This window comes from Poecilia reticulata, chromosome 1 (assembly GCF_904066995.2).
Source record: "Poecilia reticulata chromosome 1, P_reticulata-male-v2, whole genome shotgun sequence".
Lineage (NCBI taxonomy): Eukaryota > Metazoa > Chordata > Actinopteri > Cyprinodontiformes > Poeciliidae > Poecilia > Poecilia reticulata.
The window spans coordinates 22,326,342-22,340,864 of NC_088830.1; the positions used below are offsets into that span (position 1 = coordinate 22,326,342).

At 44.0% G+C, this 14,523-nt stretch overlaps 1 protein-coding gene across 10 annotated transcripts in view; it reads left to right on the forward strand.

Moving 5' to 3' along the window:
* Positions 1-4,519: 4,519 nt before the first annotated feature.
* Positions 4,520-14,523, forward strand: part of LOC103469128 (multiple PDZ domain protein) — a 59,782-nt gene continuing 49,778 nt past the window's right edge. For 8 of the 10 annotated variants that reach the window (XM_008416696.3, XM_081609072.1, XM_008416647.3 and 5 more), the window contains exons 1-6: positions 4,521-4,822; positions 5,567-5,654; positions 7,533-7,699; positions 13,628-13,840; positions 14,089-14,157; positions 14,263-14,385. In XM_008416696.3, the coding sequence (XP_008414918.2) occupies positions 5,642-5,654; positions 7,533-7,699; positions 13,628-13,840; positions 14,089-14,157; positions 14,263-14,385 (585 nt within the window). In that variant the 5' untranslated portion in view covers positions 4,521-4,822; positions 5,567-5,641. The other 2 variants (XM_081609075.1, XM_008416655.3) reach the window with 2 other exon arrangements.

Below are 14,523 nucleotides of genomic sequence, written 5' to 3' on the forward strand. Positions count from 1 at the left end.
TTTGGTGGGGGTTTAATTACCAAGAGAATCAGTGCTTTTCTAACTTTTGTCATGTTCACTTTAGCCTGTGGCACAAAAAACAGATGCTACAATCATAATAGTGACACAGGCACAACCACTAGAAGGAAACAAACATGGAGGAGGTTCCCATTGCCCATTATAACACTTTCATCCTATTGGCTGGAAAGTTGCCAGGGGACAGTACTTTTTTTTGTTTTGAGAGAGAGCAGAAAAGAGAGCAAGAGCAGAGAGGTTTGCCAGCATAGAGTTAATCTGTGTAGATTGAAGCTTTGAGTGCAAGCATTACAAGTTTTGAGAACAAACACATGAAATTCTGCTTTCAGGCTGAAAATGTACATGCTCTCTACTTATGGCAGTAAAATTCCCCCATAAATGCGCATTTGAAGGAGACAAAGGCTGAACAATGGTGGGAGATTACGGTAAGCTGCATAGCCTCAAAATGGCGTATAAATCACAGGCAAAGATTAGTAATGTGAAATGTACAACCTCTACACAGTCCACGCCTCCAGGTAGCAATCGTTTTTCAACCGCTGAGAGCCCATACACTCTGTATGTGTCATGATCCGTGTTTCTATGTGTTTATTTTCTAGTTTCTGTGTGATTCTGTTCCCTGTTAGTCCTGTCTCTGCGTCTTTCCCCGTTGATTGTCTCCCAGGTGTGTCTCGTTCCCGTGATTGCCCCGTGTGTATTTAGTCTCCCCTGTTGTCTGTGTTCTTCGTCGGGTCCTTGTCTACTGATTGTCAATTGAATCTATTGATGTCACCTGTCTCCGTGCTGCCAGTTTTCCTCGTGCTGTTTCCCCGTTGTTCCTTGTTGTTATGTTTTGTCATTAAATTCATCATTTTCGCTACATCCTGGTTCCTGCCTGCGTCTCTCCTCACCTACCACCACACCGCCTCATGACAGAAGGACCCGACCACTAAGGGTGAGAAACGCGAACAGGATGAACCCGACGGAGGTGGAACGGGCTTACCTCGAGGACTCCATTAGGGGCTATATGGAGGCCCTGGCTAAGCCGTACTCCGCCCTGCGTCGGCTTGGTTTCGCCACGAGACTGGTACTCCAGTTGGAGTACTGGGCTCCGCGGCTACCGGTTCCGGGGTTGGAGGAGCTTCTCTTGGAGGCAGAGTGGGAACGCCAGACAGCTATGGCCATCATGGCTGGCGACCCTCTGCCTCCTAAACCGGATACTCCACGCTTCCGCCCCGCCAATCCTACCACCTCTGCATGTCCGTCTCCTGCCGTTGCCGCTGTCGCGGCCCCCGAGCCTCCCGAGTCCGCCGCTGTCGCGGCGCCCGAGCCTCCCCCGGAGTTTCCCGCTGCCGGCGCGCAGCCGCCGGAGTTTCCCGCTGCCGGCGCGCAGCCGCCGGAGTTTCCCGCTGCCGGCGCGCAGCCGCCGGAGTTTCCCGCTGCCGGCGCGCAGCCGCCGGAGTTTCCCGCTGCCGGCGCGCAGCCGCCGGAGTTTCCCGCTGCCGGCGCGCAGCCGCCGGAGTTTCCCGCTGCCGGCGCGCAGCCGCCGGAGTTTCCCGCTGCCGGTTTCCCGCTGCCGGCGCGCAGCCGCCGGAGTTTCCCGCTGCCGGCGCGCAGCCGCCGGAGTTTCCAGTCGCCACAGTCCCCGTGGTGATGGGGTTTCAGGGGGCTAGACTGACTCCTGGTCGTCAGGCGGCACGGCTGGTGGCATGGCCCGCTCCGTCAGAGCCTTCAGTCGGCTGTCCTGCCGGCCAGCCGTCCGAGCCTGCTGCTGGCTGGCTTCACCACCACTTTGGGCCGCCGGAGGTCCCGGTCCCGGGGAACCGAGACGACAGGATGAATCCCTGGTGGGGGACACGTATGGCGATCTGCCCACCAGGTGTCGGGCCACGACGTCACCATCGCTCTGAGCCGCCGGAGGTCCCGGCCCCGGGGCATCGACGTCGCCGCCGCCCTCGACCACCGGAGTTTCCCGCGTCCGCTGCCGGTGAGCAGCCGCCGGAGTCCGCTGCCGGTGTGCAGCTCCCTAGCGTCCCTCCAGAGTCCCCTAGCGTCCCTCCAGAGTCCCCTAGCGTCCCTCCAGAGTCCCCTAGCGTCCCTCCAGAGTCCCCTAGCGTCCCTCCAGAGTCCCCTAGCGTCCCTCCAGAGTCCCCTAGCGTCCCTCCAGAGTCCCCTAGCGTCCCTCCAGAGTCCCCTAGCGTCCCTCCAGAGTCCCCTAGCGTCCCTCCAGAGTCCCCTAGCGTCCCTCCAGAGTCCCCTAGCGTCCCTCCAGAGTCCCCTAGCGTCCCTCCAGAGTCCCCTAGCGTCCCTCCAGAGTCCCCTAGCGTCCCTCCAGAGTCCCCTAGCGTCCCTCCAGAGTCCCCTAGCGTCCTCCCGCCCGAGCTCCCAGCGCCCGCAGCAGCCGGCGCTCCGCCAGAGCTCTCCGAGTCCGCTGCCGGTGCGCAGCTCCCCGGTGCTCCTCCCGAGACTCCAGCCGGCCGTCCTGCCGGTTCCCCGGCCTCTGCTCGGTCCGAGCCCCAGTCTCCAGCGCCTGCAGCAGCCGGCGCTCCGACCGGCCCACCGCGGCTCAAGCTCCGCCTCCTGCGTCGCCGCCCACCGCGGCTCAAGCTCCGCCTCCTGCGTCGCCGCCCACCGCGGCTCAAGCTCCGCCTCCTGCGTCGCCGCCCACCGCGGCTCAAGCTCCGCCTCCTGCGTCGCCGCCCACCGCGGCTCAAGCTCCGCCTCCTGCATCGCCGCCCGCCGGACCGCCCACGAGAGGTCTACCTCCTGTGCCGTGGTCGGCCCCCGGAGGGTTTTGGTGTCAGTTTCGTTTTGGATTTGTTTTTGGTTTTCTGGACTCTGGCCCTCCTACCGTCGCCCCTCCGCCCACCCTGTTGGGATCTGGTTTTGTTTCTGGACTCTGGCCCTCCTGCCGTCGCCCCTCCGCCCACCCTGTTGGGTTGTTTTTTGTTTTTTGGACCTTTTGTTGGGCGCCTGGTAGTCGCCCCTTGAGGAGGGGGTACTGTCATGATCCGTGTTTCTATGTGTTTATTTTCTAGTTTCTGTGTGATTCTGTTCCCTGTTAGTCCTGTCTCTGCGTCTTTCCCCGTTGATTGTCTCCCAGGTGTGTCTCGTTCCCGTGATTGCCCCGTGTGTATTTAGTCTCCCCTGTTGTCTGTGTTCTTCGTCGGGTCCTTGTCTACTGATCGTCAATTGATGTCACCTGTCTCCGTGCTGCCAGTTTTCCTCGTGCTGTTTCCCCGTTGTTCCTTGTTAGTTTTTGTCATTAAATTCATCATTTTCGCTACATCCTGGTTCCTGCCTGCGTTCCTCCTCACCTACCACCACACCGCCTCATGACAGTATGAAGTTAAAACCAAATGCCATACCAACTATTTCTATCCACAAAACGCTGCCTAGCGAACAAAATAAGCTGGGAGAAACAACAGAGGCAGGTAGCGCTGGAATTTTTTTTTACAACGAAACTATTGCCACTGGTACGGAAAGTGAAATCACGGACCCTAAACCGTCAATATGCGAGAGCTTAGAGCATGCGCGCTCCCGCGACAGGGGATGAAAATTTGGGCAGGCGTGCTTTTCTGGGCATAACACCGGACTTGACCTAACACCATACATTCTGACCTGGAGTAGCTACCTGTCATTCATCGTTTTATTTACGAAGCTGAAGTTGGCAACATCAGCACAAACCCCAGCTTCTTCTGCAAACTCCTTTCTCTTCCTCTCATTGCTCCTCCTCTTAACTCCTTGTGATTTCTACATTGCCACTTTTCAGTTCAAATTGAAATGGAATGTTACTGATTTCTGTTTTAGCTGGACGGAGTTAGCACTAGGCGAATTAGCCTTTCATTTACCCAGAATGCATTGCAGCTTCAGCAACATGGAGGCGTCCGTAGGGCAGTATTTTTATTCTAAAGATTTATAAAAACATCCTATAGTATTCAACTTGAAATATTTCTCAAAATATTGTTGCAACTAATCGTGGATCACTTTAAGAACGTGTGAAGGCTAAATAATACATTTGATTCTGCAGAGGACCACTTAGCTGATAACTCCTCACATTATCACTACCTGTGGAAATTTCACTTGGACTTCGCACAGCTTGAATTCTGTGCCTCTTCACTTTTCTGCCCTATACTTAGAACATATATTCCAATAACAGTTAACCAGAAATAAATTTCAACTCTCCTAGCAAAACATTCAAGACATTCTGGTGTTTGGAATGCTGACCTGAATCTGCAAGTGGTTCTTTAGTTTCTCAGTTTATGATTCATGTTTTAACCCCCTGGAAAAAAAAAACAAAAAAAAAACAGGAAATCAAACCAATACAGTGCTGGATCCAAGACCTGGTTTAACAAACATACTTTCGGGTTGTTTTGAATCCAAGGAGCGTTTATAGTTTTTTTTTGGGGGGGGGGGGGGGGGGTTGTTTTTTGGGGGGGCTTCAGAATCTATCTGTGAGAAAAAACAGATTATCTATAAAAACTGAAAGAAAAAAGAAAGAGAGTATAATACCATTTTTAATTGTGTCACACCGTTCTTTCTCTTCAGTCTGTAGGGGATGAGCTCTTTGTGCTTGGAGATCAAAGGGGGTGTGCATGCGCACTGCACGACGCGCTCTCTTGACGCTCTGACTGGACTCAACGCAGGGAAATAAAGTGCTCATCTGTTTTTATTGGCAGCTGTGGCGCGTCTCAGACCGCTGTCGCAACTCGATCCACCGGCAAAAGTGGTTCGGTTTTCTGTAAAAGTCTATCTGTACCACCAGACTGACTGACTGCTGAAGGTGGAGGGGATTCTCTCAAGGACCTGTTGATCGTCTGCTACAATGGAGGTGAGACGGAGCACTGCGCTGCTTCTGATGTCCGTCTGGTTGTCATAGTAATGGAGCTAAATTGCCTTTGTTTACAGAAGCAGCTTCGCAGATTGACTAGCAAATTAACAGCAGTTAGTTCGCTGAAATTTTACCGTAAGCTAGACCAGTATTTTTATTTATTTTTTTCTTAGAACCCATTAGGAAGCACGACTTTAATAAGAACTTTTAGACGTGCAATAAGAGCCATATAAACATTTTATTCCGATGCCCATCATTGGCTCCCAATTAGATTTCAGATGAGATCTTGTCATTTCCATGCCGTCGTTTTGCAAATCAAATCATGTCACTTGTGTGAGGCTTTGAAGCCATACTCTCCTCCCCTCCACCCCTACTTAAGTCAGAAGGGTCGGGAGGCCGTGTGTCCCAGTTAATTATCATCAGGGGCGGATAAAGCCTTTTGGAGCAGATTTAAATCCTGCTAAAGAGCATTAGGTGACAAGCAAGGCGCTTGGAAACAAACATGGCACAAGCCCTGGAGGAAGAAGATATATGGGGGAAATGATACAAGCTGATGAGCAGATGTAAAATAATTACTTCTAAACTAGATATTTTCTTGGAAAGTGGAAGGAGGTTATGAAAGAGCTGCAAAATTCTCAACAAATTCTATCTTAGAGGAGGAATATGTTTCCACAGATGGAATCAAAACCTGTAAAAATCTGCAAAGCTTCTCTAAACTCTCTAAACTTACTTTCTACGTTACAGGAGCCAAGTGGACAAGCATGATATCAGCTTGAGACGTAGAGAAAAATTTGGACTGAAGAACTCCCTCTGGCAATAATGGAGATCATGGGTGAGTGTGTTTGGTGACCTTTTAGATGTAGGAGTGTATTTGAGTCGTCTCCTCCCCCTCCAAAAAAAAAAAAAGCGTCACAATAACATCTATACACTCGTGGCTTAAAATTAGGGTGTAAGACATGGCCGCTGCAGTCAGACAGGCGCGAGTAGTTACATGAGCAGGTGGCGCTGGCCTCACACCCCTGTCAAAAGTTTGCAGGGAGGACTTTACAGGGTTTTAGCTTCTGCCACAAACAATTACCTCAGTTGTGGCTTGTACTCATTAGTCCCAACTCGGCTAAATGAGCAAGGACAACATGACCTGATACAATTGGCAGTCTACTGCTTTTGTTCTGCGACGTACCAGACAACCTAATGTTTCCTCATTAAGTTCGCTGGGGCCAAACTTTAACGTAAACTTTATTGAAAATGTTGGAAGAACTCGCACTGGCGCTTCTCTGGGTCACTGATGTCACTTTAGTGCAGGTATACAAGCTTCTTTGCTTGGACCATCCAACCACATCGTCTTTAATTTTTGCTGCTTTTCCCTCTCACATCAACACTCCCCGACTTTCTGCCAATGTCAAAATTAGAGTAAAGCCATTAGAAGCAGAATATGCATCCAAACACATATGATACAGTTGCAGCAATTATTTATAGGTTTTGTCTGTCATGAAAAGCATTTGACTATACAAACTTAAGCAGCAAATATATAAAAACAGCATAACAAAACAAAATAATTGTTTAATTAAAATCACCAAGGGGGAAATGTGCGAAAAACACACTAGTAGTGCTTCCATTGGGATTAAAAGCTAAGTCCAACCTTACAGTTTCTGTCGTAATTAGGAGGGTAAATGGCAGCCAGGTCCGGCTTACCAAATTGATTTAATTAACTGAGTGTCAGCAGTGGTTGGTAACTCTTCCAGCTGTTTGTTGAAACAATGCCAGTCTGGAAAGAGATCAGCACTACAAAAAGAGAGTTAATTATTGGTGCTCAACTATCTGAAAAGAGTTTGAAGATTTTCTTCAAACTCTTGTCAGTACAAAACATTCAAATCTTGCAAATTCTCATTGAAAATGAACAAGAGAAGAGTGTTCAAGCCTTAGTCAGCAGATTAACTGGAAAAATACCAAATATGGTTTCTTGAAAGAAAATTAAAATAATAATAATAATAATTGTAAGCTTAAATGATTCTACAAAGGTATTTTTGTCCTTGCAGTGTGTCTTTTGGAACTCTAGTGTTGTTAAGGGAAATTTTTGCTAAAAATGTTAATTTTCAGAGTGGCATTAGTGTCAGCTTTCACACCACAAGCCAGTATTGACAAATTTATCTGAGTGAGACATTATCGCTGGCAAGAGCTTTGTGTTGCAGAAACGGTCTCTGAATTCACACATGCACACCAAGAAACCTCTGTTGTCCACTGAGATGCATCAGGGATGGATCAATTCTAACCTGCTAGACCAGGGACAGTTTACAGTATTAAGGTGGAAAAGGTTTGGAAAACTTAGAGTTTGAAAATCCCTTATTTTCCTACAGTTTAAAGCTGTTCTAATGAGATAAAATAGAAACCCTGGTTTGAGCACAAAACCTGTGTTGCTGTCTTGCAGCTGGCTGAAAGAAAGTTTTCCCTCAAATTTAGCTGCATGAAAATATTTCTAGTGAGGTAATGCTGCTTTAACAATAATGTCCGTTAACCAGCCAAATACAGGCTCTGAGACTAAGCGGTTAGCCTGTCTAATTGTTAAGTTGATTTAAGGAGCAGAATTTGTATTATTTATTTGGAATAATTGAATTGTCGTTTAATGTTAAATAACAATTATGTTCCCAATGTTACCTTTTTGTAACCCAGAAAGGCCGAACTCTCTAACCTTTAAAATCAATTTTCTCTGCAGATGCTCGGTGCGCCTTAGAAGCTGTGGAAAGACTGCAAGCCAAACTGAAGGAGCGAGGGGAGGCTCCCACTCAGGAAAAGCTCTCTGTGCTGAAGACTGTCCTGCAGAGTCCTCTTTTCCTGCACATACTCAGCTTGCAGCATGCTCAGCCAAAGCCTCCGGTGAAGGTATAGCACAAGCCTCTTGTGTGGGTGTTTGGTTTGTATTGAATGATAAGGGGAAAGAGGTGGGATTCTCAAAATACTGAATGCAGGGACCAAACTAGATGAGTAATCAGCTTACCTAAGCTTACCCCTTAAGCTACGATAGAGTGTGGGAGGGATGGTTGGTGCTTATCATGACCACAAATTGGGCGGAAATGTCTGTGTTGCTGTTTGGAGTTATGGCCTAATGTCACATATGTTTGCACAGCCTGATATACAGTAAAAGGATCAGCTATAGAATTTGGCAGATTATATCACCTAATGATTTTGGTTTCCATCATGCCTCCAATGCAGCTTTGTTCCATAGTCATCCTTACACCCCTGAGGGTCTTCTTTTAAGGCTTTTGATCCTAAATGTTTACTGCTGTTTCTAAAACTTTGGGGTTTTGTCTGATCACATGTTTGACATTAAAGAGTATAGAAATTAGGGGTCATTCCTTCAACTCCTGTGAAGCAGTTTTTACAAAGTGAATGGTGGGACTGTAGTGTATTCGACAGTATGTCTGCAGTTATATTTAGTTGGTACATTTACAAAGCAGACATGTTAGTCCACAGTGTCCACATTGGGCAAAAATTCCTAATAGCAATGTTGAAAAAATCATTGCCAGCTATCACAAACACTTGATGACGGTTGGGATCAAGCATGGCCCAACTGGTTATTAGATCAGGGAGCAATGACCTTTTTCTCATAGGGTCAGTCAAGTATTGTGCCTGTAATGTACATACACAAACATTTTTTAAAATTACTTTATGGGTCCACTAAAGCATTTTTATTGGACTCAAAAGCAAAAGCAAAAGAAAAATGGAAGGGGGCAAATACTTTCAATAGCTCTGTAAATACGTTGACAGGGCATGAAAATGACTTTATAGAAGGATGAACTCAAATGTTTTAGCAGAAGTAATGGCAACTGCCATCAGCATTCAGACAGTCTGTTAAGTAACTAAGCATTTTATAGAATTTGTGGCTTTAATTAGTCAACAAGTTTATAATTTGGAGAACCCACTATGTTATAGCGGAGCTGATTAGATAAACCGAAAGTGTTTAATGTTGTTAATTGCAACAGATGCGAGTTTTAATATTGTATGATTCATGAAACGCAGAACATACTTCATAAATAAGCTATGCAAAAATCCTCATCATACTGGAAGGCTCCCAAACCTTTTCTTTAATCTGAATCTGTTGGACATTTATGACACCATTTAGACATTTAGCTCACTCGTTAGTGGTAAGTACCAAAGCTTGCTAACTGCCTGATGGGGTGTACTCTAATAGGATACCCAATGGCCTTCACACACAAGCGTCATTAAATTAGCAATCTTGCATATGCCTGAAGCCATTTAGTATATTTGCATCCGAAGAAACATGGCACTGGAGCATAAAAAAGGTTTGAATTTGTACCAGGAAAATTATTTGTAGCATTAGCAATATATCCTCAGGGTAAAGTTGTGCAAATCTGCTTAGAAGCGGTTTACTTCTTTTTATTAATTCTGAAAATTGGACTTCAGACCGCTGTATGTTATGAACCCAAAGAAGAGGAAACAAATAGGGTACAAATCAGTAAAGTATGCCTCTATGATGACTGTGGACATCGTATTGAGTTCTACCAAACAATAAGGAGATGTGAGATAAGAAGGAGACCAAGCAGGTTAAATGATAAATTAAAAGGATGAAAATTTTCAGTGTGCAAAATTAAGTTAAAACATATTGCAATTTTATTATTTGGCAGTGAAACTTCTGAATACAAATTAAATCTATTTCAAAGTAGGCAATTTGAACCAGATAAATTAATTCATGGCAACAGGTTCTCCCACTTAAAATGTTTGAAATTTGGATAATTTCTTCAAAAGCCTACCTCTTATCCTAATCAAAATATGCACACTTAACATCAAAATTTTAGTATAATAAAGTAATTTGTCCTATACAGGAAATTTTCCAGAGGCATTTTTTGGGAAGTAATTTGTGAGACACCCACCAGTAATGGAGACATTTTATTTTTCTTTTTGGAATTATCTCAACAGCACAGTGTGCCACTCATTGTACAGCATTTTGTCCTGGTCCTACCAGCCAGCATTGTGCTTCCGAATTTCAACATGCTGTAAAAAAGAATCAGCTTCTTGGTCCTTACTTCTGTGTGTTCTCAAAATATCAAGAAAAGTGTGTTAGGACTGTCATTGTCCATGATTAGGCTACTACTACTAGTGTAGAATTAGCCTCCAGAAGAGTTTCAGAAGCGTCCCTAATTTAGGCTAATTTTAAAAGAAGTTAGCTTTCTCTGGAAGAGTAAGTTCTTTGGACATTTTTTTTTCGTTTATTTGATTTACTAGAGGTGCCAAATATGCCCTGTGTTTTTTTTTTTTTTACACAAGAATGTCACACTGACCACGTACAGGGGAGATACACTCACAGCTGTGTATTCTTGGGAAAATATCTGCTAAATGTGAAAAGCACCACGTAAAACTTACATTTCATGATTAGTGATGATGATGATGATGATGATGATGATGATGATGATGATGATGATGATGATGATGACGATGACGATGACGATGATGATGATGATGGGACCCAAAATGCATAATAGACAGAGATAGGAAGTAGATGATGCATATTTAATTTTAAAAATGACTAAACAAATATTAAAAAACAAAACAAAACAGGGAACCAAGAAGAGAACAAAACAGGGACTGTGTACCAGTAAGGTAACATAAAAATCCAGCAAAGAGTGAATGAAATCAACATAAAAATATGATTTTTGGAACTATGGATCAGGGCTAATTGCTAACTGAATGCATTTCTGAGGGGAGAGCAAAAGGCAGGCTGAGGGGTTGAGAGAAAGATGGCAGAGGGGAGAAAGGATGAGCAAATACTAACAGGGAAGCTGGGAAAACATAAATCTAATTGTGATAAAGAATAACAAAACACAAGAAGTAAATAAGAAATACGATCTAACTAAAAGTCCTGAGATCTGATCTAAGGTAAAAGAGAAACAAGACTGATCTAATCAGAACAAAGAACAGATGACCAAAACTATAATCCCTGAAAAAAAGAATCATGACAACATAAGTTACGCGCCTGTAACAGGTGCAAAATCATTTGATCAGGAAAAACCATGTCTCAGATATTTTCTGATCTACCTTGAAGACACTGCTTGATTGTGAAATTGTGTTTCAGAGTAAATTCCAACCAAAGCTGAATGATACCCCTGAGCTGCAGTTTCTTTTTAATAACAGTAAATCAGATACAAAAACTATGGCTTTATTGGAGTAATGCTGTGTGGAGAAGTTTAGGAGTTTGTCCCCCAGTGCACACATCTCTTTATAGCCCTGGAAGAGGATGCCCCTAAACTACCATCAGTCTGTTAGATAACACCATAAGGGAATGTGCAAAACAAAGAGCATGATGTAGGGGTTGAACCTTTTAGCAAAAGCAGGGGTTGCCATGTCCATCCCATGTATTTATATGCAAATGATTCATGCTTGGGACATTTATGCTCTGTTCGTATTCAGATAGATTTGTGGTCAGATGGGTGCACAGTTAGAGGTTCATCTTGCCAATATGGAAATATACACGTGTCTTGTCTAGACGTCTTTGATAGTTTTCCTTCAAATGTAAGAGCTCAAACAGTTTGCCATCGAGGCAGAGCCAGATGTTCTGGTACTTCCAGCTCTTTGGTTGGAAGTAATGTCCATCCATCGGTGTGTAGTCAACTCAACTTTAAGGTTTATGAAAGCACACTCGTCTCTTAGCAGATAGCAGAGTAGAAAAGTTAAAAAACAAAAACCATGCGCATCTTCCTCGTGGGTGTACAGTCATGCTGAAAGTTTATTTCAATCTTTAAATAATTCAGCCTGTTATCCAAGGGATAAACAGTGGATGGAGAGGTGTAGTTGTTCCCTTACTTTAGCTCTGTCTCCAGCAACACGTTGCGTTCTCATTCCGCCTGCAGTCAACAATCTGCGTACCATTCTCTGTAAATCATCAACTTGTTTACTTATCTGCTTAGAAATAAGAAAAATAAACACGACGGCACATGGAACAAAAATAGAAGGTTTTCCTGGACCAAGCCACTGGAATTTTTGTACATGAGAATTTAAAGTGAAAGAAAAGCAGGAAAACTAAAAAGAAAACAACAGATCATGACCATTTTAACAGACCCATACATATCAGAAGTAAGCCTTCACTGACACGCTCTTTCATGCTTTGTAACAGAAGATCTAAGACCAAAGGAACAGTTTAAGAGGAGTGAAAATAAGTTGTTCTCACATTCCTTAGTCACATATCCTTTACCTTTCTTCTCATTTTGTATATTTCAGCATTTTTTAGCATTAATTTTTTCCCTCTCCCTCCCCTTTCTCATTTCCTAATCCTTTCAGTTTCCCTTCCCTTCATTCATTTTTTTAACCTCATAATCAATCAATCAATCAATCAAATTTTATTTGTATAGCACATTTCAGCAGCAAGGCATTTCAAAGTGCTTTACATAATTAAAATAAAAACAGAAATAATCAGTGAGAAAGAGAGAGATTTAAAAAAATAAAAAAAAATAAATAAAAATAAAAACAAAAAAACAAAAAACATTACATCATTAAAATGTCGAAAAGAAAGAAGAAAAAATTAAAAACATTAAAGACATAAAAACATGGAAGACATCAAAACCCGCACTCTAACCCTAATTTAGCCATAAGCAACTCTAAACAGGTGGGTTTTAAGTTGAGATTTAAAGGCACCCAGTGTTTCAGCTGTTTTACAGTTTTCTGGAAGTTTGTTCCAAATCTGTGGTGCATAGAAACTGAATGCTGCTTCTCCTCGTCTGGTTCTGGTTCTGGGGATGCAGAGCAGACCAGAACCAGAAGATCTGAGGGGTCTAGACGGTTGGTACAGTAATAACAGATCTTTAAGGTATTGTGGTGCTAAACCGTTCAGAGATTTATAAACTAACATCAGTATTTTAAAGTCTATTCTCTGAGCTACAGGGAGCCAGTGTAGGGACTTTAAAACTGGTGTTATGTGCTCTATCTTCCTGGTTTTAGTGAGAACCCGAGCAGCAGCGTTCTGGATCAGCTGCAGCTGTTTGATTGATTTTTTAGTCAGACCTGTGAAGACGCTGTTGCAGTAATCAATGCGGCTAAAGATAAACGCATGGATGAGTTTCTCTAGATCGTGCTGAGACATAAGTCCTCTAATCCTAGAGATGTTCTTCAGGTGATAGAAGGCCGACTTTGTGACTGTCTTAATGTGGCTCTGAAGGTTCAGGTCAGAGTCCATCACTACTCCCAGGTTTCGGGCTGATTGCTGGTTTTTAGTTGTAATAACTGAAGCTGTGCATTGATTCTAGTTCGCTCATCTTTAGGTCCAAAGATAATAACTTCAGTTTTGTTTCTGTTTAGCTGGAGAAAGTTTTGGCACATCCACACATTGATCTGTTCTAAGCATCTATTCAGTGATTGGATGGGTTCAGAGTCATCTGGTGACATTGTGATGTAGAGCTGTGTATCATCCGCATAATTGTGGTAGCTAATCCTATGTCCTGTTATAATCTTTGCCAGTGGGAGCATATAAATATTGAAAAGAAGGGGTCCTAGGATTGAACCTTGGGGTACCCCACATGTGACCTTTGACCTCTCTGATGAGAAGTTTCCGATTGAAACAAAGAAATCCCTGTTCTTTATGTAAGATTCAAACCAGTTGAGCACTGGACCGGAGAGTCCGACCCAACTCTCCAGTCGATTCAGTAAAATGTCGTGGTCAACAGTGTCGAAAGCTGCACTGAGGTCCTCATATAATGTTTCTGACTTCAATATCCATTCTCCTCTTGCATCTGTTCTTTTCCTCCAACTATGTTGTTCCAAATTTGTCTTGCATTCATTTCAAATCTCTTGTTGTCCAACTAGGGGAAAGGCGTTTCCAAATCTGTGTCCGTGAACTGTGGCCCATGTCTGGACTTACCTGTTGGCCTAAAGGCACTGAGCCACAGCGACTCGTACACTTGGGCTGTGGAGAACCGAAAGTCTTTTCAGAAGGATGGCAGCTTCTCCTCCTTTGGTTCACATGAATTGTCCTTCTCAGATATCTACCCAGACAACTTTTCTCACAAGGAATCCCAGGTATGTAAAACTACCCGTAATAAAGGTGAAAGGCACTTTTCTTTGACAGGGACCAATTTATTTTTAACACCTTCTCAAAGCTACCAAATAATTTCTACCCTATGAAACTACCCTATGAAATGTCACATTTTACATCCTAGTATTATTCCTTTGATGATTAAAGTCATGTGTGGTTGTCTTACCATCAGACAATGGTTTCATTAGGTCCTATGAAGCTGTCACTCACATATGGCGCTCATTGTTTTCAGTACTGCACTCCTCCTCGTATTTCCCGCACCATGTCGATGGGTAGGAACCTTTCTGCTATTGCACATGAGGTACAGTGAACATTACATGGGAGGTTTTACTGTAAATCTGCTGAAATCTTAATGAGGATCGTCTTCCTAAATTGTTTCGGTTTCTTCTTCCCTTTGACTGGTCAGAGGCGTCACGTTGAGATAATAGAGCTGATCAATGATGGGAAAGGACTTGGTTTTGGCATCGTAGGAGGACGCAGCACAGGAGTCATGGTCAAGACAATCCTACCTGGAGGAGCAGCAGGGAGGGTAAATCCTTTAGTCAATTGTAAAACCATTTAAATGGGACAGCTAAGGCTAGCTTAAGGGAGAAAATCAAAAGAGAGTGGCTTTCTTCATGCATCAGCAAAAAAAAAACTGCACTGTTCTAAAAACTGATGTGCTTTG